Below are 27,201 nucleotides of genomic sequence, written 5' to 3'. Positions count from 1 at the left end.
GTCCCATATGACATATGTACCTTTCACGACAAAATGACAACGAAGTTACACTGACTCAAACTTATGGGCCGAAAACTGTGATAAGGCACCCTTTTAGGAAAACGGTTCAAGTGGTCCATCAAACGAACAAGTGCGTTTGATGGATTACCAATTTATCTACTCCGGAGGGATGGGAGGCTTGATTGGCACTAGGGCACTTCGAACTATCAACCGTGTGGCTACAACAGATCTTTTACTGACCGCACCACACCCACGAGCGGAAGTTCTGAAAAAATATCGACCAACCAAGTTTTCTAATAGAAAAGCATAAACGAGTCATCACGCGAAGGAAATGGACTGAAGTGGTCATTCTCCAGTTAACTCCTCAAACGGTGTTGTACATTCAGCTAGCGTTGCAGTTGTTCTTTGATTCGTGTCATGGAACGAACGAACTTTCCTCGTTTTACATCGGTGAGGAGCGCGTTGATAAAACAACATCGATGAGGAGACTCAAAACCGACTTCAAGGTATAGAAAGGCTAATTGCATTTGCTTCAAATACCGCTGCCAGATTTCGACCACTCTGATCACGTGGATGATCCTTGTCATTTCACGAACCTCAAAAGGAGGATATTTCAGCTTTTTGCGCTAATTCTGACTTTTCCACTTCTACTAGATTTTCCAGTTTTCATTTTCTGGATGTAGACCAGAATGTCCGACTCTGTCGGTGATTCCTCATTTAACTGCATGGCGTTTGCCTGTTCAAGAAGGTTTTGAAGTGATTCCTCCAAATTGAAGGGTTACCTCACCGACAGCCACTCCAGTGGCAGTGTTGAGCAGTGGAAAACATCTCTTCCACTTGTCGCTATACTGTTTCTGCAAGGCGTAGATTTTCCACGGGTTCTTGTCCTCCCACGCATTTTCAAACTCCTTCGCTCTTGACCTCTATCTGCTTTCGCGTTTCGGTCTTTTTGCAGCTGGCGACGCAACTTCCTTCTCAGATTCTTTTCCAGGCTGAAATCGTTAGTGCTGCGGGAGGCGCATGCAGAATTACATGTGAATTTTTCTCGCAGATGCAAAGGCAAACTCCTTCTGCGGCATTAAACGTTTCCTCTGCAACGCCCTGGATTCATTTTGTTAAGAAATCCCCACTGCTACGTTTCTTCCTGGTCAGTACTCCAACATGAATAGACAAACGTTGGCGGAATTTCACTCTGTATTCTTCGTCTTTTGTAGTTCCCACGTCGATTTTTGGTTAAAGAGGAACTCCTCGGTCTCTCTAGTGGAACCGACTCTTGAAGCTTAGGAGAACTGGACGGTGGTCAGAGTCGAACGCGACGTTCCAAACAACTCTAGATTTCCGAATAGCTGACTGAAGTATGTTCCTCGTCAGAATGTAGTCAAGCTGAAGCTTGATAGCTCTGATCTTTCGTTTGTGCTGCTCTTCAGGTGTTAAAAGGGTTGACCCTTGTCATGTGAGCTGGTAGCATCGGTGATTCTTCTTAAACGTAGAAACGATTGCGAGGTCCGTCAGTTTAGATAAGTCGGCCAGTCAGTTACCGTTATCGGACGCGCCTTCCGCTAGATGATACGATTTTCCTAGCACATTGGATAGTTGTTCATGTCCCACCTTCGCAGTTGGGTCAGTTCCGACAAAGACGAATTGCTGGCCGGGTATTCTAGACACTAACGAATGAGTTCATCACAAAGGCGTCCCTGTTATTGTTCTCAACGGTTTACGTAGGTGCATGCGCACTTACTATGCACAGTTTACGTACTCTGTGATCCCGCAGTCGTATAAAACCGCATGTGTGCGACGTAGAGCCGCCAACTTGTTATAGTCGCTCCTCACAGCTATCGTCCAGCTACCTACTTTCCCTCTATTAGCATCACCGCAATCGATAGTGTAGTTTCTGATACTGATAACGGGACGATCTCTGAAGCGTGTTTCCTGTAGCAAAGCAAACGGCACACAGAGATATCGTAGAAGCCTAGACAGGGCGGTTTATTGGAATTCACTCGACAGTGTTCGGCAGTTCATCAGTAATGTAACTATATAGAAGTGACGTTAACAAGCAATAGCAATCTATGTGCAAATTTTTAAAGGCTAATTGGTTTTCCTAATTGGGAGTCTCTCGGCGCCGCCTCAAAAATGCAATAATATTTTTTGTTCAGTTCCTAAAATGCACTATTTGCAAGCATACTCTTATTCAGAAAAAATGGAAAAATCCAACAACTTTCTGATCCCCCAGGAAGCTTCGGAGCGCCAATCTTCTACCCAACGATGGTAAATAATCGACGGCAACGCTATCCAAAAAGAATCATTGCAAATGGAAAATCAAAATCAGCTGTGATTCAGAAAGAAGCAACCACTACCCCAAAAACGACTGTTTCATTTTTTACTATTCCAGCCAGTCTAACATACACTTTTCCCACAATTCCACCTCCCCCACAACTGTTCTTGTTCGAAGACTTGAATTCTGTCCCATATTCGAAAATGGCTGAATCGATGTCACATCAATCTAATCCCACCCCTGTTGGGCCTGCGTCATATTATCAACAGCTACAAAGGTTCCGAGGACCACAGTTCTCACCCGTGCAAGCACTACAGTCACCAAAACCTCACTCTCAATCACCACTTGAAAGTCTGCATGACATCAGTAGTAATGGCGCTGAAGGATCTGACAAGACAACACGAAGGATTCCTCACTTGTTCAGCTCCCTTCGATCACCTTTCGCAACGGACACACGGGAAAAAACTCGTCAACCAACGTTTTTGCCACTTTATTATCCATTCGGATTGGTGCAGCAACGAGAGAAGCAAACCGGTCCCACATCGCTTCTGGGGCGGCAATTTTTCGGTCCCATCGCAAACACTTTTGGCGTACAGGTGATTTTTCCCTAGTTGTCGTGGGCAATTGAACATATCTGTCTATTTTTTAAGTGTTAGGTTGAGGAAAAAGTCCTGAGTATTTCCTTCAAAGTGAAATATGCACAGAGGAACAAAAACATGTTAGAAATGTTATTTATCATTCGACAAATGATTTCTCATTCTACGAGATGCAGTGTTCAAATTGAATTGGAGTTGAATGTTGTTGAAATTTAGGTTTTTTTTTCAAATCATTGTAGTGAACAGAACTAATTTCATAACCAGCTTCAGCGGCCTTATCACCGAGATAAAATGCAAAAGACTGAAGCTATTGAAAATTCTCTATTTTGTTTACGTGATGCTTCACCTGACAATAAGTGAAGTGAAAAAAGAAGACTCCATGAAGTTAAAAATCAGTACACAGCTGCTTTATAGAGCGAGAAAGTCTCTATCGAACGATATATCATATCGTTCCTTGGAAATGCTTCATATATCATTGTGTATTTTTTTCCTTTGAAAGAGAAACGCTTACGACTTGTTCTTCAGTCCGATATACGCCATTCCAGGGCTCTTGCCTGTTAGTCTTGTTCTTAAAAGTATCTACACACAAACGGAGGTTTTGTGGTATATCTGTGAGTTTTTGGTCATGAAGTTATGTTATAGAACAAAAAAGATTTTCATGCATCAAAATGGGACATCTTCGTTATTCACGACTCTAATGATTACTTCCCTTTTAAATGAATGGGTCTCTGTTTGAAACAGCGGTCTGTTACGCTGAATCCTTCTCAGTTTGCTAACAGGTCCTTCATCTGACGTTCCTCCAGTCCTATCAAGGGTCCCAAGGGTCATGTGTTTGAAGACTTTGTAAGTGACAGACAGAATGTAAAGTGGCCAACAATTCTCTACATCATGTGAATCCCCCCAAATGCACAACAAAACAACCTTGTTGGTTTTTTTTATTCGCCAGCAGGCTTGCATCACGACAAGTATAGCTTAAGAAAAGTCGCCTAAGTAAAGACGAGGACTGGTGATACTGAAAATACCTTCGGGTGTTCAAATCTGTTTCTGTCTGGAGGAGCACCGTACGAATCTTATGAAATATGACGACAGGTCTGGGCTGGAAAATGGGACTCCTGTGATGGCAAATTAACCTTTTCTCAGATGTCAAAGATTTAGGTAAGCGTGACAGTGAAGGAGATCAGAGTAGAAATCGTGGATGACCTTCTCCATTTCGCTTCTCGATACGCAGCCTTCCTTAGCCTTTGCTGCTTCAGCCACTATTCTATTCTCTTAATTTGATCTTCTCCGTTTGTCTTCAAGGAAATCACCTCATCGACACTATTCTACTGAGTTCGAAAAACTACAGGCTATTTCTCTGACGTTAAGTGTGGCAGACTCCAGAAAACTAGGTTTGAGGGGCCAGGAGAACTTCCCACCCTGATGATGATTGTGTGTGTGTGTGTGTGTGTGTGTGTGTGTGTGTGTGTGTGTGTGTGTGTGTGTGTGTGTGTGTGTGTGTGTGTGTGTGTGTGTGTGTGTGTGTGTGTGTGTGTGTGTGTGTGTGTGTGTGTGTGTGTGTGTGTGTGTGTGTGTGTGTGTGTGTGTGTGTGTGTGTGTGTGTGTGTGTGTGTGTGTGTGTGTGTGTGTGTGTGTGTGTGTGTGTGTGTGTGTGTGTGTGTGTGTGTGTGTGTGTGTGTGTGTGTGTGTGTGTGTGTGTGTGTGTGTGTGTGTGTGTGTGTGTGTGTGTGTGTGTGTGTGTGTGTGTGTGTGTGTGTGTGTGTGTGTGTGTGTTTTTTTTTTTTTGTGTGTGTGTGTGTGTGTGTGTGTGTGTGTGTGTGACCGAGAGAGACTACTGAGTTGAAGAATAAGTTTGTGCGGTCTTCTATAAGAATCAGAATCATGTATCTTACAATCAAAATCAGTCACAAATAATCAGTTTAACATTCTACTTGTTGATTACTTTTGCCAGCGGTTGGTAAGTTTTTGAAATCCACGACGGTAAAACGCTGCATCCTTCGAGGTAAACCAATGGGTAGGCCAATCTGCAGTTCTTGCTCATTATCGAAAACAATACCACTATGCGCATTTGAAAGTGAGGGAAGAGATGACAATTTGACGTAGCCGAGTACATCGAGTACATCTGTCCCAACCGAACTCCTGGCTAAACGCCCAAAATGGTTTAGCTTAGTTGAACTACTAATGGAAGTGATGCTTGCTTACGAAACCCCGCGCTACAAGATATTAGTAGTCGTTCATGGAAGAACACTGGACTCCTCTAAGCTGAACCAGTCGAATGAAACTGAGAACGAAAATTGAATGAATTGATGGGTCAACCGATTGGAGGGATGACGATAGGTTGGCGTAATCGGAAGTTGTTGTAGTCGTAATTTCTTGGCACCCGTACGCGTTCTCTTCCAATAAACTTCGCACCGGACAGAATGATGAAGAGGGCTTTTTCTTCCCAATTCCTTTTCATCAAGTTTATTTACACAAGTTTGAAGTGGCCACTAACATGCTCCTTGAGTGTACATGAGAGTTCGAACAGACAAATTGCTTCTTTACACATTAATACAAGTTTGAAGAAGCCAGCGCTATTTCAAAACAACTACCTCCACCTGAAAAGTCGAAAGCAGCGGTTAGTTTGATGAAGACGAGGATGGTAGGGATCCCTCGAAATCACCTTGACTCCCGATGATCTTCGAACTGGTCGAGCGGGCGCCAGTAATTCTTCCATTTGTCCTGATCGCGTGCCAGAGTAGCCCAGTGGTTCCTCCTTTCGCGTGCGACACGAAGACTATCATAATTTTCTTTGAAGGATTTTGTGAAGAAGTCTGACCATCGGGTCGGCGGTCTTCCTGTAGTGCGCTTAATATCGCGGGGAACCCAGTCGCTCACAGCTCTGGTCAAACGGTTGTCGTTGAAGCGCATCACGTGTCCGACCCACCTTATTTTACTTTCCTTGGCAAATGCGGCGGCGCCTCTATTCTTCGATCGCTAACGTAGGAGAGAACTTCGAATCCCGTCCTTCACTTGCGTGAAAAGGGATACTCCCAGCATCACTCTCTCAATGGCGCGTTCATTGACGCTCACCGCATTTTCTTCCTGCTTGCGAAATGCCCGGGTTTCCGAAGCATAGATTAAAGCAGGAAGTACGGTGGTGTTGAAGAGGTGAGCACGGAGCCGAGTGTTCCTAGTTTTCTTCACTACATCCTCGATGCTCTTGTACGCTCCCCAAGCCGCTCGTCTCCTTCTGCCCAGCTCGGGGGTCAGGTCGTTCATCATGTTCAGTTCCCGACCCAGATAAACGTAGCTGTGCATTCGGATATGTTCGTTCCGTTGAGCGTGAATGGGGCATCCGAGATTCATCCGTTCCGCAAGAACATCGTCTTTTGTAGATTCAGCTGAAGAACGATGCATCCACATGTTTCGTCGAATTCGGTCAGCATTTGTTCCGCTTGGCTGATGCTAGGTGTTATCAGTACGATGTATCAGCAAAGCGCAAATGGTGTAGGTGCCGACCATCAATCTTCACTCCCATGTAGTCCCATTCCAACTTTCGCATTGCGTTCTTAAGGGTGGCTGAAACGCGGCGGCGTCTCTAGTCTTCGATCGTTGACGTAGGAGAGAACTTCGAATCCCGTCCCTCACTTGCGTGAAAAGGGATACACCTAGCATCACTCTCTCAATTGCACTTTCAGTGACGCTCACCGCGTTTTCTTCCTGCTTGCGAAATGCCCGGGTTTCCGAAGCATAGGTCAAAGCAGGAAGTACGGTGTTGTTAAAGAGGTGAGCACGGTGTTCCTGGTTTTCTTTACTACATCCTCGATGCTCTTGAATGCTCCCCAAGCCGCTCGTTTCATTTTTCCAGCTCGGAGGTCAGGCCGAACATCAACCTTCACTCCCATGTCGTCTCAATCCAACTTTCGCAATGAGTTCTCGAGGGTGGCTGTGAATATTTTGGGTGAAATTGTATTACCCTGTCGGAACCCCTTCTTCACGTCAATGATTATGTTCTTGTAGAATGGCGAAATTCCGGTCGTGAAGTTACTGTACGACTCTCGAAGTACCTTTATGTACTGAGTGGGGACGCCTTGGTTGTCCAAGGCTTCCACGACCGCTTCCGTCTCAACTGAGTCGAAGGCCTTCTTCAATTCGATGAAGGTGAGACAGAGCGGCATCTTGTACTCTCGTGATACCTCGATGAGTTTCGAAACAGTGTGAATGTGGTCAATCGTGCTGAATCCTTTTCGAAACCCTGCTTGCTCCCATGGCTGTCCTTCATCCTGGACTTTTTCAATCCTATTAAGGATCACTCTTGTAAAGAGCTTGTAGATGACGGACAGTAGGCAGATTGGACGAGAGTTGCCGATGTCATGTGGATCTCCCTTTTTATACAACAACACGGTCTTGCTGTTCCACTGTTTAGGAACCTTGCATTCCGACAGATAATGTGTAAAGCGCCTCGCCAGGGTGTTGATGAGTACTGGCGGAAGGCTCTTCAGATGTTCTGGTCTTATTCTGTCGGGACAGGGTGCCGTACGATTTCTTACCGACATAATAGCATGTCGTATTTCGGACGGGAGAACCTCTGGAATGACTTGTCCATCTTCCCTCAGATGGTGAGGAGGCAAGTGGACATGGCTGTCGAAGAGATCAGAGTAGAAGTCGTAGATAATTTTTTCCATCCCCCTTCTCGATGCAGTGGTTGTTCCCTTCGGGTTCCGGAGAGCAGTCATCTTCGTCTTGCGACTGGCCTAGTCTCGACGGGCATAGCGGATGCTTTTCCCCGCCTCTGCAGCTTCAGCCAGTATTTCTGCTCTTCTCTCTTTAAGGTCTTCCTTTATCGCCTCTCTGCAAAGCCTTGCGAGCGCGGACATGAGTTCTTGTTTCCGTGCGGCTCATGCTGCTGCACGCTGGCGTATCAGCTCAAGAATTTCAAGAGACAAGCGTCTCGTCGATATTGTCCATTGCGGAATCTTCCCAAAAGCCGGCTAGCGTAGCGAAGAGATGATAGTCCTGGGATTTCTCTCTCTGAACTTGGCGACTTTCTCTGCTCTCCTTGCGAAGGAAAATCTTCCTCGGAGGAGGCGATGGTCCGATCCCGTATAGAACTTTGGTACAACAGCGACGTCCTTCAGGGAGAACCTTTTATTGACGATGATGTGGTCTTTTTCATTACGGTACCCTCCACCGGGTGACTCCCAAGTCCAGCGTAGAGAGGAGGGCTTCTGGAATTGTGAGTTCCCATGGATGGTCTTAGTCGTCATGATGAACTCGGAGAGCCTCTCCCTCTGGTCATTCCATTGTAGGCTGTGGGTCCCGATGTGAAGTTCCTCAGGCGTTCTTTTTGGGCCAACTTCGGCGTTGAAATCGCCAATTATGACCTTGTAGAAGGCATGATCTTCTCTGTAGAACTTCTCCAGGTCCATATAGAAAGCTTCGACTTCTTCTTCTTCGTAGCTTGATGTTGGAGCGTAAGCGACGAAGATAGTCAAAGCTGGTGTTGGACCACATCTTCTCATCCGCAGATGTCCGATCCGGGTCGTAAGTTGTTCGAAAGAGTCGATGTTCTTTGCCATACTCGTGTTGACGAGGACGCCAACTCCACCAACACCTCTACTGTCGCATGTTCCTAAGAACAGTTCTTCTCCAGTTTCATATACGGCGTTGAGAGGGTGACGTCGTCTCGTCTCGGTCAGTCCGATGACGTCATACTTGATCTCCTTGCGTCATCAGATCTTCGATGGCCGCTTCCGATACAAGCGTACGTGTGTTATAAGTACAGATCGTCATCCTATTCCTTTTCCGTTTCGGTAGCCTATATGACTCCTGCAATCCCGTCCTTCCTTGCGCTACCGTACCAGGCTTTCCTCCGGAATCAGGAGACTCTTTTCTATTACTGTAATATGCAAAAAAAAATTTAAAACCCATGAGCAGGTTGCAAGCCTCTAGTCCTGTGAGTTTTTGGGAGAACTTCCATTCTCCCGGAGTGGAAATGAGGAGCTTATTTGCTGGAGGCGACTCCAAACCGCCTCCCTTGCACCTCCCAGTCACTTTATTGCAGGCTTTTGGCCGGACCGACGTGCGGGATACAAGAATGTCATGAGTCAGTCCTGGCTCAGCAGAAACAGGGAGTCCATCCCCTGAATCCACCTCGTCTCTGGGCAGGCACAAGGTCGCTTTTGGTCTGCGTTCTGTCAACGTCTTCTCCTTCTTTTTCATAGAATGTGGCGGAATATTCCATAAATTCCTTTCGAAACGCGTCACTTCTACATTTGGAGAACATTCAAACTTCAGCTTCAAACACTCCTTCGTTACCAATATAATATAGACACAATTCGAAAACATTACCCTAACTATGACTTCCTTCCAAATTCCTGTTTCCCCAAACAGTGATCACAGAATGATGTTTTAATATGAAATTACGTGAACGACAACATCGCACTGATAAAGATGACGTTCCACGTCGCATCATGTAAACTATTGGCATCTATTTAAGCAGCCGTTTGCATTCCTGTTTCCAATTTCTGAGGAAGGGATCTTATCAAGATGAGGCAAAAGTAGAAGGAAATAGACACGTGGAGGAATCATAGAGATGGAAAGCAACGCGATCTGTGGCCATGGGTATGAAACGGTTGCAATGTCAAATTTACCTTCTGCGACATGCACACGAAATTACTGCGCTATACTACTACACGCACTCTCTACTTCGCAGCAGTTCGACGCCATGAGACCCGTCGCACCCCATTTTAGAGCTTTTTGGCGTCGGCGCATCAATACGACGCCATGGGACTCGTCGCACCCCCTTTTTGGAATTTCATGACCCACAAACAAACACACATACGTACACACACGGACTAAGCCCGTTATTATATATCGTGATAATGTTGTCACTTAGACGCATGAATAAAGTCAAGAGAACCTCTGATAAAAAAAAATCCCAAGATTCAAACAGATTTCAAAAACGGCGTAATAAGTACTTCGGAGAAGTTCTTGAGAATTACGTGGTGTGGTTCAAGCTTTAAACTTAAGTAGATAAACCACTAACCAATAAACTAACAAAAATGAGCCATTCGAACAAAGCGTAATAAAAACATTCTAGTATGAGATATAGTGAATGCGGAAGCTGATGTTGGATTTGAATGTGCTGTAACGAAGTTTGATGAATTGGGAATCTGAATGAATTCGAGACACTCCTGACATTTTTCCCTCTTTTGCATGCCGATTTTGTTCCAGCAGTTTTTGGACAGTCTTTCATCTTTTTGTTGGGCTGTTGCCAAATCGTTTTGTAATCGTTTCCACAATTTAGCCGAAGTTCCTGGGTACCTGTTTTATTCCGCGGCTCCTTGAAAACGTTCTTCAAAAACAGTGTATCACGAAAATGGTGTGTTACGTTAACCGTACGAAAAACGTAGAACCTTTCAGAAGTTCAACCTTCCTCTAGTCTTGGCATAGAGATTGGAAGTTGTCCATAGTCAAATTCAAGCAAGAGCCAAGGTTGTTAACAAACTTTGTTACGGCTAACGTTTTGGCGTCATCGCCTTTGTCAGAGCCTGGAAAGACAGATATGCTATATCCAAAATCGGAAGTCCAAATCGCTGTGCTTATTTAAGTAGTCGCGTTGCCGTGATATTAGCAGACCTCCGCGTGCTAAAATCGCTCCACTAATACTAACTGAGATGCGACCCGCATATGACCCCGTAAATCAAAACACGCAGAGGTCTTGAAAGAGAAGCAACTCATTGGTCACGGCTATCCACTCTTCCTTTCTATTCATCTTCAGACTTTTAGCGGTCATCCCCACTGCCTCCAAAGTTCTCCGGGCCACAATTTCGGTTCGTACGATAGGATCGTGGCAGCTATGCAGAAAGGAGCATTATCATGACATTTTCTGCGATGAGTTCCGAAAAGGGTTGCTGCGTTTGAATGTTTCATCCCATCTAGATGTTCTTTAATACGAACACAAACGGGTCGCACCTGTTTCGCCAGTACATTGTTCGCCTCATGTTTCGCATGAAATTAAATAAACTACACACTACACCAGAGATCATGCAGTCGCCTGCCTTACCTTACACATTACTAGGTTTGGAGTTAGGCAAATGCGATCGAACATTACGTTTCAAACTAACTGCTTCTTGAGATTTGTAGGAGGTACTTCCACAACTCTCACTTAATAATCGAGACCACACCTAACCAAACTGGCCCCTATCGCCTTACTTAAGTCGCCGGTTATGAAGGGTAAGCAAGATTTTTTTTTCGAGTTATCCACTGTGGTATGATCTCGCTGCGCAATAAGACATAGCCTCCACGGTGCATTAGCAATGTAAGTTAAAGTTGCGATCCGCTGCACTAGTTTAGCCGCATCCATTCGCTCTTGGACATCGGATGTTACCCTTACGGCAGTCCTAAATATGTTCCGAATGACTGATTTCTTGCTTTCCAAGGGTGAGCGGCAAGACAGTGAACTAATACGTCTTTACTATTAGGTTTTCGAAACCATCCTGTCTTCCACTCACCGTTGGAGCACTTTATTTCCGCATTAAGGAAACACAGCCAATTTTCTTTGGGTTTTTCCCATGTAAATCATATGTAAGGGGATTGCTGGTTTAGAAGCTCAAACAAGTGTCCGTCTCGTCTTCAGTCGGACATATATAGACACAACAGTCATCAATGTAGCAGAAAGGACAATACGGGAAAGGTTTTCGTTCCAGGTTGGGTTGTTCTATTAGGTTGTTCGGAAAGAAATGCGCGTTTGAGTTTAAAGAATTTTTTATTATAAAAACGAAATTAAACAAGATTAATTCAAAAGATAATCTCCATTACTATCAATGACTTGTCGCCAACGTTTATGCAAAGAATGGATTCCTCTTTCGAAGAACTCGGCCGGATGCGACTCAAAGTAGTTGGACACCCAGAGTTTGACTTCTTCGCGGGTTGTGAACTTTCTCTCGGCCACGGAGTGCTGCATCGACCGGAACAGATGGTAATCGGATGGTGCCAGGTCTGGGCTGTATGGCGGATGAGGCAGGACTTTCCAGCCTAATTCCTCAATTTTTTCCAAAGTGATTTTCGCGACATGCGGACGAGCGTTGTCGTGGAGGAATTTTGTCGGCGTCGTTTCGACACCTTGACGACGCAGTGCTTGATCCACGCGGTTCAATTGATCTTTGTAGATGTCCGCCGTAACTGTTTGACCCGAATCCAGAACTTCAAAGTACACCAAACCTTTGCTGTTCCACCAAACACAGAGCATCCTTTTAGCCGTGTATATCCGGTTTCGGAGTCGGTTCTCATCTTTTCATTTCTCATCTGATGTAACAACAGAGTCGAAGAAACCGCTGTTCTTGAAGCGACGAAGAAGAATTCCGGCCATTGCCACTCGTGCTGCCTTGTTTGCGTCGCTCAGCTGGTGCGGCACCCATTTTCCGCACCTGTTCGTCTTCCCAATTGCCAGCAAATGTTCATGGATGGTAGATTTTGAGCAGCCAAAATGTGTTGCCAGTTCTCGAGTGGTTTGGCGTGGATCCAGTTCAATGACGGACTTCAACACTTGGTCATCGACGACTTGAGGCCGACTTCCATGTTCTTCGTCCTCCAAACTTTCATTACCGTTTTTGAAACGCTGGAACCATCGTTTTGGACATGAATGCAATTGCTAGTGTTTGAACTAGTTTTTGCCCCCGGGCCAAACGCTGGTAGCGAAATAACGTAGAACCTTCTTCCGTCTTCTGTCGAAGAATTAGCAATTCTACTGTAGATATTCCCATGGCGTTCAGAAACCAACTTCCGCAAAAGTTTCTCCTCTGCATACCATACTAAATCACTTCGTGCAAAGGCGAAATGTTGCCGAAAACTTCCTTCATGCTATACTTCACAGAAACGGCTTGTGTGAATTATTGAGAACATTTAGTACGACTTACTTCTTCTACCTTTTGTCAAATCTTTCTATTTTCTTGAAAAGCTTTAGAGAAAAAAACATACAGTCGGGTCAAAACGGCATGAAGTACAATGCAGTCGTGTAAGCAGCTGCGCTCGAAGCAGTGCAGTGGAGGCAGCGGTTGTAATCGAAGTGGGACCATCGCGAACTGCAGCGACGAATGGTACAAACGAGGGTCCCACCACTATCCTACCCGCCACACTCCACCTCACCGCTTCAAGCGCAGCCGCTTACGCAAGTGCATCACGCTTCATTTCATTTTGACCTTACTATGGATACTTTTTGACGACTGCTACGAACAGCACCTGAAACCTGGAAGAGCATCAACAGATGTGTTCATTCTGATTTTGAAATTAAAAACAGAGAGTAAAATAGTGAATGTCACCTGTGCCTGCCACTGTTCGATATCTTCTCAGCCAGATAAGAGCTAAATCTTTGTTTTGTTAAATCTCGAGACTATTCTACATGACACCAAATTCATTATTTATTATTTGAATTCATTATTTGAAGCAAGATGTATAGATGCGCTCATGATGAGTTAGTGATGAAATATCCAAGTGCAAAACAGAATTAACAAACAGAATCTTGAAACTGCAGTAGGTTGAAGTTTCAATAAACTGCACTACAAAAAAACTGCAACAATACTTCAGCACCAAAAACAGAATGAAGTGGAAAACTTTACAAGGAGATTAGAATCAAAAGCAGAGAACAAATTAGAATTTCGCCCAGACATTTCCCAATGCACACAAGCACTTACGTTACAGTTTTACTTCACGGGCAGGACCACAGTAACGATCTATCGTCGATGGATAATTCTTCTTCGGAGAGAGCGACGATTAACACCTCAAGATCCGCGATATTAAACGTTTGTGAAGATCCAGCATCTTACCGGTTCATCCCTTTAGAGGCGTGACTGTCTAACATTGTCTAGTAGCCTGTAGAAAGTTTCTAATGAACAGTCTCCAAATTACATTTGTACAAAGCCAAGAGAGCTTTCCTTTCATGTATAGCCTTTAAAGAAAGGCGAAAAAAATGTTTATGACATTGTAACAAATGGTCTTATACTTTCTTCACGTAAATTATGGCAGTGTTTAGGAATTATCATCAAGAGAGACGCGACAAAGTAAGGGCAAGCTACCACACATGGAAGACAAGCTCGACTTAGTTGAACCATCACTGCCGCCAATGCAACAACAATTAGGCTCACTCTTTCGTCCTCCACCATTTCCAGCTCTCAGCTCTGCGCTTCAAAATTTTCAGGCACAGGGATAATCAATCAGAAAGGATGAAGGCCAATGCTTTACGTTTAAGAATAAGTTTATGCATCGACTATATTTGTAGGCCCTTTCCTAAATTAGTGATTAATATGACGGAGCTCTGTTGTTTTGCCTTCTAGATACAAAACAAGACATATTTCTGTTTTCCTGTTTTCGGTATCTTTCAAGACACAATGATGCACACTTCATCTTATTTCATCATTAGCCTGTATGCTTACTCGGTGATTTTTCTTTTTTGCGTTTGTTTTTCTGCAAAATTGCATCCGCTTTGTGTATTGTTCTGTTGTTATCACCTCAGTGTTTTTATCCTCTCAGACAAGATTGGTACATATTTACCTATCCCTGAGGGATGAAAGGCTTGGTTGGCACTAGTGTGGGACCTTCGATCGGTTGTCCAGACAAAGCGAAACCTCTTACCGAGTGCGCTTCATCCGCCCCTATAACGCAATATGAAGGCTAAAATACGTCGATCTCTGATTTAATGATGATGTGAAACCACATTTTGTTAGAATATCATGTGAAGGTGTCCGTGTGTCGAAAATAGTTGATGTGTTTAAGAAGATGTGAATATGTTGACGTAAGTCGATGTAAATGTGAGGATGTGAGTTAATGTGTCTAGAGATTTTACATAGAACACAACCAAACATTCTTCGCTTTTCTTGGTGGTTGAATCTTTGTGGGTGACGCTGTTTTGTGACACATGGCTCGTGAGACATAATCGTATCTGCTCATGCGTAATTTCCAGAGGATGATGAAGCTTTAGTGGCCTGTGAAACACGTGGTTTTTCGGATGAAGCAGGCGGTTTCGAACAGTTGACCGTGTGGCTACAACGGACCTCTAACCGACTGCGTCACAAACACCCCATAATAAATACGCTTATTTTAAGAATGTGCAGCTGAAAAACATTGTCGGAAAAGGTAGGAACCTGATTCACTCCACTACAACAGATTCCCCGAGCTGTTTAGAAACGAGGAGCCACTACATGTTCTGCTGTGAACTATTACTAGCGTTATCACCGAAAATAACATGATTAATTAGGGATAAATCATAACGTGTCGCGGCTCCCGATCTCCAGGTTCAGTCCCAAGACACATTAACGTGTGAGTCCTAACGAGACACATTAACGTGTGAGTCCTAACAGGAACTGAGACTGGCAAACAAACATCCCAGGAACGGGCATGGATGCGTGCGGATACAGAGAGTGGCCACTTGGGCTTGCATCGCAAGACTCATGCTCTGCTTAACGGAGATACTACGTACGGAAACCCTAGACTACCGCCGTGCTAGCCTGCAATTCCTTCTTAATCTGGTCTCATGTCCAGCATACTACCTTGTGTACTCAACTGCAAAGAATGCAGTACAGTAGTATAATTCCTCAATCTTCATCCCCGCTCTATATGTACACAAGAAAAAACCCGGACGGGGCCAACCAACCACTCACAACGAGAATAGCAAGTACAACACCCCGAAAGTATGAGCAGATTCCGAGCAGGGAGGTGGTTACCTGCGGATCGCAGCAGCTTTTCCCTTTGAGTTGATGGTACTACTTGAGAATTAGGCTGTTTGTCTTGATTGTTCACATTCGCTTCTTGCTACCCGCTTCGTTCGCCGACAAAATGATTGAGTGAATTTTGGAACACAGTACTGCGGCTTTTATATAGGCAAGGTGAGTAAAGCGAAACGCGCCGCAGGACCGTGTAGCGTCGACGTGTTGTGACCTTTAGATGGAACGCGAGAGAAGCTTTGAAAACGCGACATTCCGAGTGGCCACAAGTGTAGTCCGAGGTGGACATCCAATTGCCCTCTTCTACAGGTGAAGAAATTACAACACGTGCGAGTTAACCCTGCTTGCTCGCATGGCTGTCCTTCATCCAAGACTTTTTCAATCCTATTAAGGATTACTCTTGTAAAGAGCTTGTAGATGACGGACAGTAGACTACCGGATGAGCATTACGACTGACAGCTGTTTATGTCCAGGAGTGAATAAGATGATGCATTGGCTGAAATGTCTATTATGGGATGAAGATAAGGCTTCTTCCTTCGTGCAAAACGAGATCGAATCGATACTTAAACGTGTGTATTCCTTGCTGAGACGATGACGTAGATGTTGACGACATTGTGACGCAATGATGTCAGCGGCTTAATGTGGACAGAGATTTTACGAAATCATAACGGCAGCAAGATGAATGGCCGAAGGTTAGAGTTTTGCCTAAGGGCGCGTTTTTTTGCGCTGGAGGGATTCATTTCTGTGAGTTAGGAATTTTATCTCACTATCTAAGTTTCAAACGCTCAAAGATAATAGCCGTCTCCCGCCTCTTCTCCTTGCAACATGTGTTTAACACTAGGGTTTCTCGAACCGCGAGATCGAGGATTGTGGTGGCAACTTGTGGCGCTGCTACTAGGCAACCTAAGAGAAAATTGGACAATAACAACACAGGGTCAAACGCGTAGTTGGGAAGGAGCCCTCCTAAAAACTACTCAAGAAATTCCAAAAAGAGAGGGAGACGAATACTATGGCGTCGGTTTGGTGCGCTGAATTCTCAATGCAATAAAATTGGGTGAGACGAGTACTACTCGAATTCGTGCCCCGAAGCCAGATAGCATTAAAATCGGTTGGGACGTGTCCCACGGGGTTAAAATGGTGCGCCGGTGCCGGAAAGCTGTAGAGTAGAGAGAGACGGGTTCCACTGCGTCGGAGTGCGCGGGAGCCCCAACGCAGTAGAATGGGTTTCTATGGTTCCTTCATATATCTAATTCCCAGTATGTTTCCCTAACGCTTCTAACATCCTTTGTTCGAAAAAAGGAAACGCACGTGCGAACGGCAGCTTAGATGCAATACATAGTAGCCAACAGATTACGCTATCTGACGTAGAACGTTATTTTTATCACTACAACAGTGATATTAACGTCATTCCATGATAGCACATCATTCTCGCTAATAGTTGAGGACGGAGCAGACACATATTCGAACAATGTTTCCAAGTTGTGGAGGTTTGAGAGAAACAAAGATGTAAAATTAAGCTGGATTGCTCTCAAAATATAGAACTGAGCGTTCAGGGAAAAACCATAAAATCTTTCATCTATGCTCAAATGTTCGGGTAAAAAACATTGAAGAATGCGTTGGTAGAAAAAAGCAGCTATAATTTTAAAAAAATTGTCGCTACTGTTATTTCTGTTGTTTCTTATTGATCGCTGAAGGCGAGCGAAGCGAACACCAAAATAAGCCTGAAGTCCGGCTTTAGCCGGACGTTCAGGCTGGTTAATAGAATAAATAATAACTAAAAATTATGTTGTCATGTTAATTATATAGCCAAAATGCCGCGTGACGTGTGCCAGGTGGAAGAAAATTAAGAATAATATTCAAGGTAGAAATGCATTCAACCTCTCGATGCACTGATCTAGACATGGTTAGAATATTGTGTCTGATTTTCGGTAGAATTTCTGTAATAATGTGTGTTCCAGGGCGGAGAGACTGCTCGATTAGCTCCACATGTTGCTGGAATTCACGGTCAGGATTTCTTTGCCGCCGTCGTCTCACAGCGCAAGTCTGAGCAAAGAATAATGTTGATTGCAGAGAACATTGAATTTCAAAAAGTTCACAAATAGACTGAAAAAAGGGCTCGCAAGGAAAAAACCCTCATCAGTAGCGCAAGGAGCATATTCAAAACGGAAGATCCGAGTACTACGATAAGCAGTGTATAGGACTGATCCGAGAGTGCAGCTTCCACTGTCGTCGTCGTAGGTGGAGAAGTGAGCCATGCATCTCTCAACTTTTTCTTCTTTGCCAGCCAATCGGCTTAAGGTCCTGGTTCGGAGTTAATCTCATTAAAACGTATAAAGCTCTCCTCGGAATATAGGCCGGAAATATCGTGGTACCTCTACTGTACTGCAATTAGTGTATAAATAGATCCAATAAATGATTATCATTAGGCAAAAAGATTAAAGACGTGTCAAGATAATAAAGAAAGACTAACTAGTAGGCAGACAGGTTGTCGAAGATGCTGCCGGTAGATCGTGACCCATACCACATTGGCTACTCACCAAAAATATCCCCCAGGTATATCTGCTCGGATTACGAAGTAGACGGTAGACGGGTTTTTACGAGGTAGACGTCACAAACGCGACTGCAAGGATTAGAAGTGTGTCAGTACATATGTAGACATATAATTTGAAAAGATGAGTAAGTTCCCAATGTGTATTCGAGAGCACAATTGTACTGTTTGACATTGATAAAGAGATTATCAAAAATTCGATTCTTGGCGAAACCATTATTTTTGCAAAACGGAAAAAACAGTTGGGAACGACGGAGAAGACGTTTTAAAACAATTTTCACACTATTTCCAATTATTAACAAACAATTTTACTCATCGACAATGGAAATGAACGGATGAGATTTCGATCCCCGCCGGAATGTTGATTTTTGCAAAATCGAAAAAATCACTGATGAGAACATTTCACCGACAGTTTTTTTTTTTTGAAATTGTATTTAGTTTAGTTTGTCGCGTATAGATGTTATTTATAGGTTATTTTGGCGGTTAGAACCAGGCCTAAATTGGAAATTAATGCTGGACAGGTCCGGTTTTGTTAGCTCGAAATGAACATGAATAAGGGAAAAAAAGAGACGGAGGAAGACAAGGGTGGCTGAGTTCTGCAGAGAAAGATTTGCGCTATAAAATGATTGAAGTTTCTATTCTCTTTCAGTTACCCTCTGGTTTTTTTGAAAGCTAGTCGAGAAAAAGTGAGAAATTTAGCATTTTCTCAACTAGCTTTTTAGAGAACAAAAACAACTTGTAGAAAAGTAAAAACTAATCATCATAGCAAAAATCTCTCTCTACAACATATTTCAAACCGAATTCATCATTATAAACTACAAGCTGAGTTATTGGAATTTGTTTGAAGTCATACAGCTTTTCTCGCGTTGCCGAAAATCTGTGATTTAGCACTTTTCCCGTTGCGAGATTACGGTAGCTCCGTTGAAAATCTCGAAGCCATATTTAGCATCAAGGAAAACACCTAACTATAAATTTTGATCTCTGTAGGTGTTATGGTTCTCTCAAAAGCTAGTTGAGAAAAACTCGAAAATTTGAGGCAAAATTTGGGATTTTTCTCAACTAGGTTTCAAAAAGACTAGGGAAGCTAGAGGTACCAAACTTTGTAGTAATGTAGAAGAATTCTCTGTCTACCGACCCCAGCCAGCTATATTGCATGAAATTCACTTTAGCGTCGATATTCAGAAACACGTGGAGCATACTTTGTACTAATTTTAACCCTAATTGCGTCTATAGGTGTCTTTTTTTCGCTCAGTAGCAGCATCAAAATTGCTTTCGGATGAAAGTAAGAAATTCGTCAAAAATAGCACTCCTAGCAGGGATTGATCTCTGATCGTCAAAACAAGGACAGCTACACATTGCATTGAGCCATCAGATCATGCGAAGGTTTCAACAGGATATATAATAGCTCATTTACAGATGTCCTTATCGAAGTCCTTGTAATCGCGCATAAATATGCGATCGATGGGGAAAGGTCACGCATAAAGCTCTTCATCGCTAACTACAACTCAACTACACTTACCGACTTGAGCCAGCGTACTTACTCTTCATTGCGACTATGCTTCTACTTTTACTTAGTGCTCTGATCCTTCTGTTAGCTTCTGAAGCTCTCGTTTGTCATCTCGTTTCTCATCCGTCCCTAAGCAAATTTTCGACACTACGTTTCCGTACAACTGCGTATCCTCAATATATTGAATTGGCTACAGCGGAAGACTCTGCTATGAAGCAAATGGAGATTGCCTCCTATGTTCTTTTAGTACTCAATATGAAGTCACTGGTTAGTTTTATTTCTTTTATTTAAAGTAGTAACGGCGGGTTTGGTGCAGTCGGTTAGAGGTCCGTTGTAGCCACACGGTCGAGGATTCGAAAACGCCCTAGTGCAGACCAAGTCTTTCATACCTCCGAGGTCGATAAATTGGTGTCGGACTTGCCTGGGAGAATAAAAACATTGATTTGATCATCGGTTGGCCCCCGCAAATTATTGTATAGGTCAACACGCGTTCCAGAACCTCAACGATTACGAATTCCAGTAAAACGCATTGTCGCGTCCCAAGTGGATTGATACGCCAGTGGTTTTATCCTTTACCCTTTTAAAGTAGTAAAACACAATTTTGTATTGCTTAGATTTGATGGGTTTGACCACAATTTGAAGGGATCAAAACTTTTAGGTGGCTAATTGCATGTAAAATTATTGGCTTTCTATTTTATCACCTCCACAACTTTATCACGTCATTTGTTATGCATCACATTTATTCAAGATTTCAATCGTTTGTGCTAATTCAAAAGTAACCGAGAGGTTTGTTTATAGAAATCTTGATATTTCAGAAAGGATACTATTGCCACTGGTACGTTTCTTTTGCCCCTTTTTTTCTTTCTTCTCCTTTCTGAAAGCTTTCCTTTTCGTTCAGGTAATGTGCACTTCCTTACCGCCTCGCACGTACGACGACATATGATATTGCACGGTCAGAGCCACCGAAACGACTCCGACGTCATCATGCATATGTCAGAGCAGCAAGAAAATGTTAAGTCGTCCATCTTCAAGATTGGCTCAAAAATCGCACTAGTTTCATCACCAGAATTATGAAGAACAAATTTTCTAAAAATCATTTTGTGGTTTGTGTACACTCTTTTTAGCTTAAATGTTTATGCTACAATAGTCTTCCTCAACCGTAACCGCGAATCTTCTTCAATCGTTTATTCAAATATCGAACAAATTTATTTTGAACTCAAGTACTGAATATGCATCATTAACGTTTTTTCTTCCTTGAGACAACTTTTCCATTTTTCTAGTCGCAGATATCGGGACCTGAAAGAAAAACCTTAGAATACGTTTCACTTGTGAATATCTTTTGATATGCGGTGAAAACGTGCCATTCACTGCTGGTCCTCCTACAACTTACAACACTACGTCTGAAAAAAAGCAGTTTTCACTTCTGTATTTCTGCTGAATCTTGTATATCCACATTACACTAGATTTTGTACGCCTTAATATGTGTTTATTTAAAATCGACAACCATGTCTTCCTTTCCTCTTTGTTCCTTTCATTTTTGTCTGATTTTCCGACCTCTACTTTAATTTTTTTTCCTAATTTTCCGACCACCTCAACCCCCCCCCCCCCCTCTCTGCTCCGACATCCCTATTATGACTCTCCTGTTGAGAAATTCTCAACATACGCTTGACCCTGTAACAACAAAGTGTGAACCTAAGGTGCATCGAAGAAGAACACGAAAGCTGTGAAAAAGAGAGTAAGTGAAAAGAGTATGTACGTGTAGTAGCAGAAGAGCTGTGCCATATTGTTGCATTCTTCCTCATCATATCTACGATCGTTTTGCACTGGTCATTACACTCGGGACAACCTAACAAAAAGTTTCTCTCTTTGCAAAGGTAACATGTGGGTGCTCGGAAAGATTGTTGGCCCCTCTCCTCCATTTGCTACACCTTTTCCTGTTCTTCATCTAATGTTCTTTCTATCCTGTTTGGGATTACTCTTGTGAAGAGCTTGTAGATGACAGACAGTAAGCAGATTAGGCGATAGTTGCTGATGTCATATTGGTCTCCCTTCTTATACAGCAACACGGTCTTGCTGGTTTCCACTGCTTGGGAACCTTGCACTCCAGCAGATAACGAGTGAAGAGCCTCGTCAGCCTGTTGATGAAAACTGGCGGTAGGTTTTTCAGGTGTTCAGACCTGATTCTGTCGGAACCGGGTGAAATACAATTCTTCACCAACATGGTGAATGGCATGTAGGACTTCGGAAGGGAGGAGCCCTAGGATGACATGTCCATCTTCCCTTAGATAGCGAGGAGGCAATTGGACGTGGCTGTCGAGGAGAACTGAGTAAAAGTCGTTAATGACCTTCTCCATGCTGTAGTTGCTCCACCTGGTATTGGCGATGTCGATTGAGCGAAATTAACCCATGGTACTGTAGTTTGGAAACTTACATATCAAAAACCCTTTGTTTGCAAATTCGTAAAAGCAGCGGAAGGAGTTGCTTATGTTACACCTTCATATATGGTCATCGATAGTATTCAAACTGCTCTTATCTACAAAAATATAACTCTTAACCCCTTCAGCATTATTTGCTAACGAGTCCGTCGTTTTGCGTAATTCTCCCAAATTGCGCAACGGTTGCTCCATACTCATTTATACGTCTTCTGTTGGTCTTCCAATCATTTGAATGACATTTTCGCTTTTTCTGAATATATTACTGGTTTTTAAAAAGTACATCATAGATTTCAGTTATAATTGCCATTTCAATTATAAAAAGAGAGTCTCTTTTCCTGTCCTGTACATCCGTTGAAGTTCTTAGGACTTCCTCTACACCTAGATTTGCATTCTCCACGTCATCTTCCGCTACAACCTCCATCATCTCTTCACCTCCATCGCTGCTGTAGAGTGCATCTTGCACACTTTCAGCGTCAATTTTGCTGCGAGTGGCAACCCACAGATATACGAAATAAAGAGACTAATAAACTAAATAAAAAAATAGTCTGTTAGATTTACCTACTACTGCGTACAACAGAGGTGCAAGGAAATACGTACAGCTAATCCCACTTTTCACATCACGGTGCAAGCAAACGCATAGGGCCATGCACCACACCCTTCACTTCGGCAATGATTGTTACACTGGACATAATTACTCAAATATAAACTTTAAACATTGAAGTTTATTCCGAACGATTACATCCTCTTCGTATGGACAACATGCTCTTCCACGCAATATGAGCTTCCGCTGGCTCATACTTCCCAGGTTCCAGGAAAATCAACAGCGACAAGATGCTGTTGCCCACAGTATTTGTTGACAGCCAACGTGTGCGCCTTATGATGTTGCTGTAGTCTGTACTTTCCTTCCTTCAGCCCTCTTTCCTTCTAAATGACAATGATCGAACAAAAATGTTTTGTTCAAGATTCCAACCATAATCTATCCCTCTTCTTCTAGTTCGGTGGCAATTGCGATGAGCAGCTGCAGAAGGCTGTCTGCTCTAACACTCGCCTTCCCTTCCAACATCTCGTACTTCAACGTTTTATGGAAGCGTTCACAGAGCATAGAACTGTTTACATAGGACCCTAGACGCCCGAACGCTCCCCGGGTGCATGTAAAGAGGGTCCCGGTCATGCCTCGTCAGATCAATTAGCGATGGTGCGTGTCTTAGAGAGATTTACATTCGTTGGCACCTAAATAGCTGACTCTGCTTACCTACCACTAATCACGCTGCATCACCGACTAGGATATAATTCACTACCTACTAAATTGTTTTAGAAAAAGAGTTCAAATTTGGTAACATTTCTAGACTTTCTGAAGGTGATATAAAGACAAGCTCACTCCCTTTCTTTATTAGAACACCATACAAAATCCCATGTACTTCTATCTAACACTATTATTCTTTGATTTATTCGCTAATTTTGACAGCTCATACCATTCTTCTTCGCATATTTCCTTGTGACTGCTCAGTTTTCTTCGTCTCTGTGGCTAGAAGAACATCTAAGACGGTTACCTGCGTCTTCATGAACAGCTGGAGCGTGACCTCTTCGAGGTATGTTCGCGTATCCGCGGGCATATCCACTGGGTAGGTTATGTCTCGGAAGCACTCGCGGAGAATCCGTCGTTACCCACGCTCCCCGCTGGTCCACTCTATCGCTCCTACAAAAGAAGATAGCATATATTTTGTTTTATTAGATAATATATATTCAATAATCAGTTGATGTGAAACACAATATAAGCACATACCATGAATTTTTCATATCCGATGCAAGAACGCTTCCTTCATTCTCACGTAGGTACCTCAGTATCGACGTGTATTTCGCCACGAACACGTTTCTGTGGCATCGACGAGGCATATCTCTTTCATCTTCGTGAGGAACGGCTTGAAGAAGTCGTGCTGAAGAACGGTAATTAGGACCATTTTCGCAAGCAGCAACCTTAAGTAAAAAAAAAGAGTACACATGTTGATAAGTTTCGTGTTGGCATTCCTCTTCATAGCCTGTTACACATGGCATAAAGACGGGAGCTGCTTAGTCGAAGATGATGGAAAGACCTTGTTATAGCCGTTCCAGAACGTGTTCGTGTCGTCCGTCATGAAATAGTCCGTGTAGAACGAAGACAGGTACTTCTCCACGTGCCCAAACAATGAGCCCACTTCCACCTCAGTCATTGCGAAAAATTGTGAAGAATGTGGAAGTGTAACTTTCAATGTACTAATAGTATATCACCTATAAGAAAGTAGGTAAGCAGCTGGCAAAGATCTATCCCATTCATCCGCAACAATTACGATGGCCAATCTCAGCGCCTAAGACGCTAGGTTGAATGTGTCGTCCACACACAACGCCCTCCGTCCATACTTTCGCATCTACTCTCTTTGCGTTGGGTTAATGACGACTAAATGTAAAAATAATGAAAAAATGACTAAATGTATCTTGTAACTTGCAAACCACATAGATTTTTCTTTGGATTTTATCTACCCAGCACGGATCCATCTCCACTGTCATTTTGTGCTGGCCTGTGGAGTTAAATGCCATCAGATTCCGAGTTGGCATCAACTCACATCTGAATTGACACCGTGTAAAGCTTGTGCAGTCTCCCTGGCTGCACGAGACACTCTGCAGCGGGATTCCTGAAGATCTGTTCCACTGATCTCTTCAAATTATATGGTTATGCAGAGTGATTTACCTTATATTTCGTGTTGTAATGAAGTACAGGCAAGTAGGCGTTCCTCTTCTTACTTGCATTCTTATTTTTATATTCTTATTCTTATACTTTTTATTTTTATTTTTTTTATCTTTATTTCTTATTCTTATATTTGTCGGACAGTGTGACCATCCCTTAACAGCGACACTACATACTTTTCAACACTCTCGACTAGTCTCAGCTGGCGATGATGATTGACGGGCTTCATGTCGCAAATGGGTGAGACAGTGTTGAGCTGTCACACCATCAATCCTTTCCTTTGAAAAGCCACTGATTGTTGATGTTAAAAGATGTAGAACACATACATTCATATACGCTGTGCAGTGCGCCCTAGACTTTTTTGTTCTTTCTGAGAAAAGCTGAGCGGAAGGCGCAGTGGCAACCGAAACGGGTGACTTTTGCGTGTTCCATAGTCTTCGTTCTTGCTACGCTTATCACACCCGCCTCCTCCGAGGCTAGCTTCTAGTTCTTGGAAGAAAAGCCACTTGAGGAAAGTCCAATCTATACCCGAACTGTCATATTACTCCAATCTGATAATCTCGGAGATTTTGGACACAGATTGTTTCTGCCACGAACTCGTCTGCGTCCTCGGTATTCCGTTGGTCAGCATGCTCAGCGAACTCACAGTGACTCTACGCATACAAGATTAGCAGAATCAGAAAGAGTCAATGGAAACAAAAATACTTTTAAAAAAAGCAAAAAAAAAAGGTTAATAAAAATGTTAACGACAACTATAACGCTGATAAAAGCATAGTGAAAACTACAGACTATCAATGTGACTTACATTAACATTTTCTCTGCAGATGGGGCACATAATAATAGATGGCGGTGAGTACTCGCCAGCGTGTTTTGTTCCTCTGTGTCGACTCAGCCTATATGTACTGTTGAATGTCGCATTACAGCACTCAAAGTTATAAACCGACTTTCCTGAAGCTGCAGTTTTCCACTTTTTTCTCTCAAACTTGAACTTGGCTATTTGCTCTTGTGAATATCCATGGACACCGACAAGATCCCTTTGGAATTATTTGCCCTTGTCTTCATTACAAACTTGGCATACATTCATGACGACACTAGAATCAGGGTAATATAAATGTGAATATGAAAGAAAAACAAAATAGTGTTAAAAAACTGAATTGGCATTCATAATGTAGATTGAAGATAACTTGTAAGAAAAACAGAGGTGATAATTAACTGCTAGAGTTTGACTGACTCGGTTGGGAACAACCTCAGATAATGACTTTCTTGTAGATTTACATGACCCGATGTTGACTCCAGATGACAAGCCATAGAAAGGCCTTCGTTCAATATCAGTAGGCATGAGGTGTATCCTGGTCTATTAAGGGGTCAAGAAACGTTCGCGCAGACACACATATTGGCTCATACGCATTACTGAGAGGAATTTTGTGCTTGTAGCCATTGTTATAAATGCCTAAGGTCGACAAAACTTGAGCTTACAAAATCTGAGCCTAATTCACAGTGTCTTAAGGGAAATATCAGGAAGAAACGTCACATATACATCAAGCTTCCCCTCCAGAGCATCCAATGGTTCGCATGATTAAGTACATGCGAAAACAAAGGACAGAAGATGCAGCATACGATGCTAAAGATAACGAAAAAAAGAGGAAAAACATTGAAGATAGAATACCTCAACATAGTAGTGTACATGTAAACAAGCCACTAAAATACACTACGGCGGCAGATTTTGTTTACGTTTAAATTTATTATTATTAATTTACTTTTTATTTAAAGTTTTGTCCTTGCTTCATTATCTGTCATTTCTTCGATGTCGTTCTTCTCAACAGTCCTGCATCACTTTTGGTACGCTATTGCTCCTTTTCAAACTTACTGCTACGTTGCTTATGTTGAAGAGGTGTTTTTTCTACAGACTCCCGTTGTTTTCTCTTCACGCATCTTTTCAGAGTCGTTCTTTATGTAAATGTAGCTTTACTTTCTACACATTACTGCTCTTTATTCAAGTTTATTTCCTTGTTGCCTATGTTTAAGAGGTATGTTTATTTTGTGTAAGCTCCTGCTGTTTTCTTTTCATGGCTTTAGATTTTTTATCTTCTCTCCTTTTTTTTAGAGTCGTTCCTTACATCAGTCTATCATATCATCAGAGGTGAAGAGCGACTCTGAAGAAACGACGAAAACTGAAAACCACACATGAAGAGAAAACAATATGAGTTCATAGAAGAAACATATCTCCTCCATGTAAGCAACTTAGCGATAAACTTGAATAAAGAGCAGTAATGAATCAGAGGTAAAGATAGACTGATGTAAGGAACGACGCTGAGAGAAGATAAAAGTGATATATTATCATGAGAAGAAAACAGCTGGAGCTTAAAACAAAAAAAGCATACCTCTTAAATATAGGCAACGTGGAAATCTGAATAAATAGCAGTAAT

The 27,201-nt window shown here is 42.9% G+C and overlaps 11 protein-coding genes across 16 annotated transcripts in view; 2 read left to right on the top strand and 9 right to left on the bottom strand.

Moving 5' to 3' along the window:
* Positions 1-3,084, top strand: part of RB195_022919 (uncharacterized protein) — a gene marked incomplete at both ends in the record, with an annotated part of 40,930 nt that extends 37,846 nt beyond the window's left edge. The window contains 2 exons of one of the 3 annotated variants that reach the window (XM_064210175.1): positions 2,193-2,868; positions 2,929-3,084. In XM_064210175.1, the coding sequence (XP_064066056.1) occupies positions 2,193-2,868; positions 2,929-3,084 (832 nt within the window). Of the gene's footprint in view, positions 1-2,192; positions 2,884-2,928 lie in introns of those variants that run through there. The other 2 variants (XM_064210176.1, XM_013444932.2) reach the window with 2 other exon arrangements.
* A 2,439-nt stretch (positions 3,085-5,523) lies between these two features.
* RB195_022918 (uncharacterized protein) lies at positions 5,524-5,775 on the bottom strand (the record flags this gene model as incomplete). Its single annotated transcript, XM_064210174.1, has 1 exon — positions 5,524-5,775. One exon carries the CDS (start codon positions 5,773-5,775, stop codon positions 5,524-5,526), a length of 252 nt encoding a protein of 83 aa, XP_064066055.1.
* Positions 5,776-5,841: 66 nt separating this feature from the next.
* On the bottom strand, positions 5,842-6,264 carry RB195_022917 (uncharacterized protein; the record flags this gene model as incomplete). Its single annotated transcript, XM_064210173.1, has 1 exon — positions 5,842-6,264. One exon carries the CDS (start codon positions 6,262-6,264, stop codon positions 5,842-5,844), a length of 423 nt encoding a protein of 140 aa, XP_064066054.1.
* Positions 6,265-6,602: 338 nt separating this feature from the next.
* Positions 6,603-7,583, bottom strand: RB195_022916 (uncharacterized protein; the record flags this gene model as incomplete). 2 transcript variants are annotated; one of them, XM_064210172.1, is made up of 2 exons in its annotated part: positions 6,603-6,757; positions 6,824-7,583. In XM_064210172.1, 2 exons carry the CDS (start codon positions 7,581-7,583, stop codon positions 6,603-6,605), a joined length of 915 nt encoding a protein of 304 aa, XP_064066052.1. The 2 variants fall into 2 exon arrangements, with proteins under 2 accessions (XP_064066052.1, XP_064066053.1); XM_064210171.1 differs by lacking the exon at positions 6,603-6,757 and having other exon boundaries at positions 6,759-7,583.
* Positions 7,584-7,838: 255 nt separating this feature from the next.
* Positions 7,839-8,426, bottom strand: RB195_022915 (uncharacterized protein; the record flags this gene model as incomplete). Its single annotated transcript, XM_064210170.1, has 1 exon — positions 7,839-8,426. One exon carries the CDS (start codon positions 8,424-8,426, stop codon positions 7,839-7,841), a length of 588 nt encoding a protein of 195 aa, XP_064066051.1.
* Positions 8,427-8,556: 130 nt separating this feature from the next.
* Positions 8,557-9,195, bottom strand: RB195_022914 (uncharacterized protein; the record flags this gene model as incomplete). The annotated part of the gene is made up of 1 exon (XM_013444931.2): positions 8,557-9,195. One exon carries the CDS (start codon positions 9,193-9,195, stop codon positions 8,557-8,559), a length of 639 nt encoding a protein of 212 aa, XP_013300385.2.
* A 2,449-nt stretch (positions 9,196-11,644) lies between these two features.
* On the bottom strand, positions 11,645-12,100 carry RB195_022913 (uncharacterized protein; the record flags this gene model as incomplete). The annotated part of the gene is made up of 1 exon (XM_064210169.1): positions 11,645-12,100. The coding sequence occupies one exon, from the start codon at positions 12,098-12,100 to the stop codon at positions 11,645-11,647; it is 456 nt and encodes a 151-aa protein (XP_064066050.1).
* Positions 12,101-12,145: 45 nt separating this feature from the next.
* Positions 12,146-14,009, bottom strand: RB195_022912 (uncharacterized protein; the record flags this gene model as incomplete). Of its 2 annotated transcripts, none has more annotated exons than XM_064210168.1 (2): positions 12,146-12,469; positions 13,923-14,009. In XM_064210168.1, 2 exons carry the CDS (start codon positions 14,007-14,009, stop codon positions 12,146-12,148), a joined length of 411 nt encoding a protein of 136 aa, XP_064066048.1. The 2 variants fall into 2 exon arrangements, with proteins under 2 accessions (XP_064066048.1, XP_064066049.1); XM_064210167.1 differs by lacking the exon at positions 13,923-14,009 and adding an exon at positions 12,632-12,661.
* On the top strand, positions 13,590-14,056 carry RB195_022911 (uncharacterized protein; the record flags this gene model as incomplete). Its single annotated transcript, XM_064210166.1, has 2 exons — positions 13,590-13,649; positions 13,880-14,056. The coding sequence occupies 2 exons, from the start codon at positions 13,590-13,592 to the stop codon at positions 14,054-14,056; spliced, it is 237 nt and encodes a 78-aa protein (XP_064066047.1).
* A 5,629-nt stretch (positions 14,057-19,685) lies between these two features.
* Positions 19,686-24,263, bottom strand: RB195_022910 (uncharacterized protein; the record flags this gene model as incomplete). Of its 2 annotated transcripts, none has more annotated exons than XM_064210164.1 (4): positions 19,686-19,750; positions 23,607-23,752; positions 23,840-24,030; positions 24,147-24,263. In XM_064210164.1, 4 exons carry the CDS (start codon positions 24,261-24,263, stop codon positions 19,686-19,688), a joined length of 519 nt encoding a protein of 172 aa, XP_064066045.1. The 2 variants fall into 2 exon arrangements, with proteins under 2 accessions (XP_064066045.1, XP_064066046.1); XM_064210165.1 differs by lacking the exon at positions 19,686-19,750 and adding an exon at positions 20,898-20,917.
* A 143-nt stretch (positions 24,264-24,406) lies between these two features.
* On the bottom strand, positions 24,407-26,083 carry RB195_022909 (uncharacterized protein; the record flags this gene model as incomplete). Its single annotated transcript, XM_064210163.1, has 7 exons — positions 24,407-24,487; positions 24,541-24,608; positions 24,668-24,722; positions 24,779-24,838; positions 25,581-25,668; positions 25,720-25,809; positions 26,007-26,083. 7 exons carry the CDS (start codon positions 26,081-26,083, stop codon positions 24,407-24,409), a joined length of 519 nt encoding a protein of 172 aa, XP_064066044.1.
* Positions 26,084-27,201: the final 1,118 nt, after the last annotated feature.

This window comes from Necator americanus, chromosome X, assembly GCF_031761385.1.
Source record: "Necator americanus strain Aroian chromosome X, whole genome shotgun sequence".
NCBI classification, from domain to species: Eukaryota; Metazoa; Nematoda; class Chromadorea; order Rhabditida; family Ancylostomatidae; genus Necator; species Necator americanus.
The sequence above is the reverse complement of the archived record's forward strand: the minus strand, read 5'-3'. Positions and strand labels throughout refer to the sequence as shown.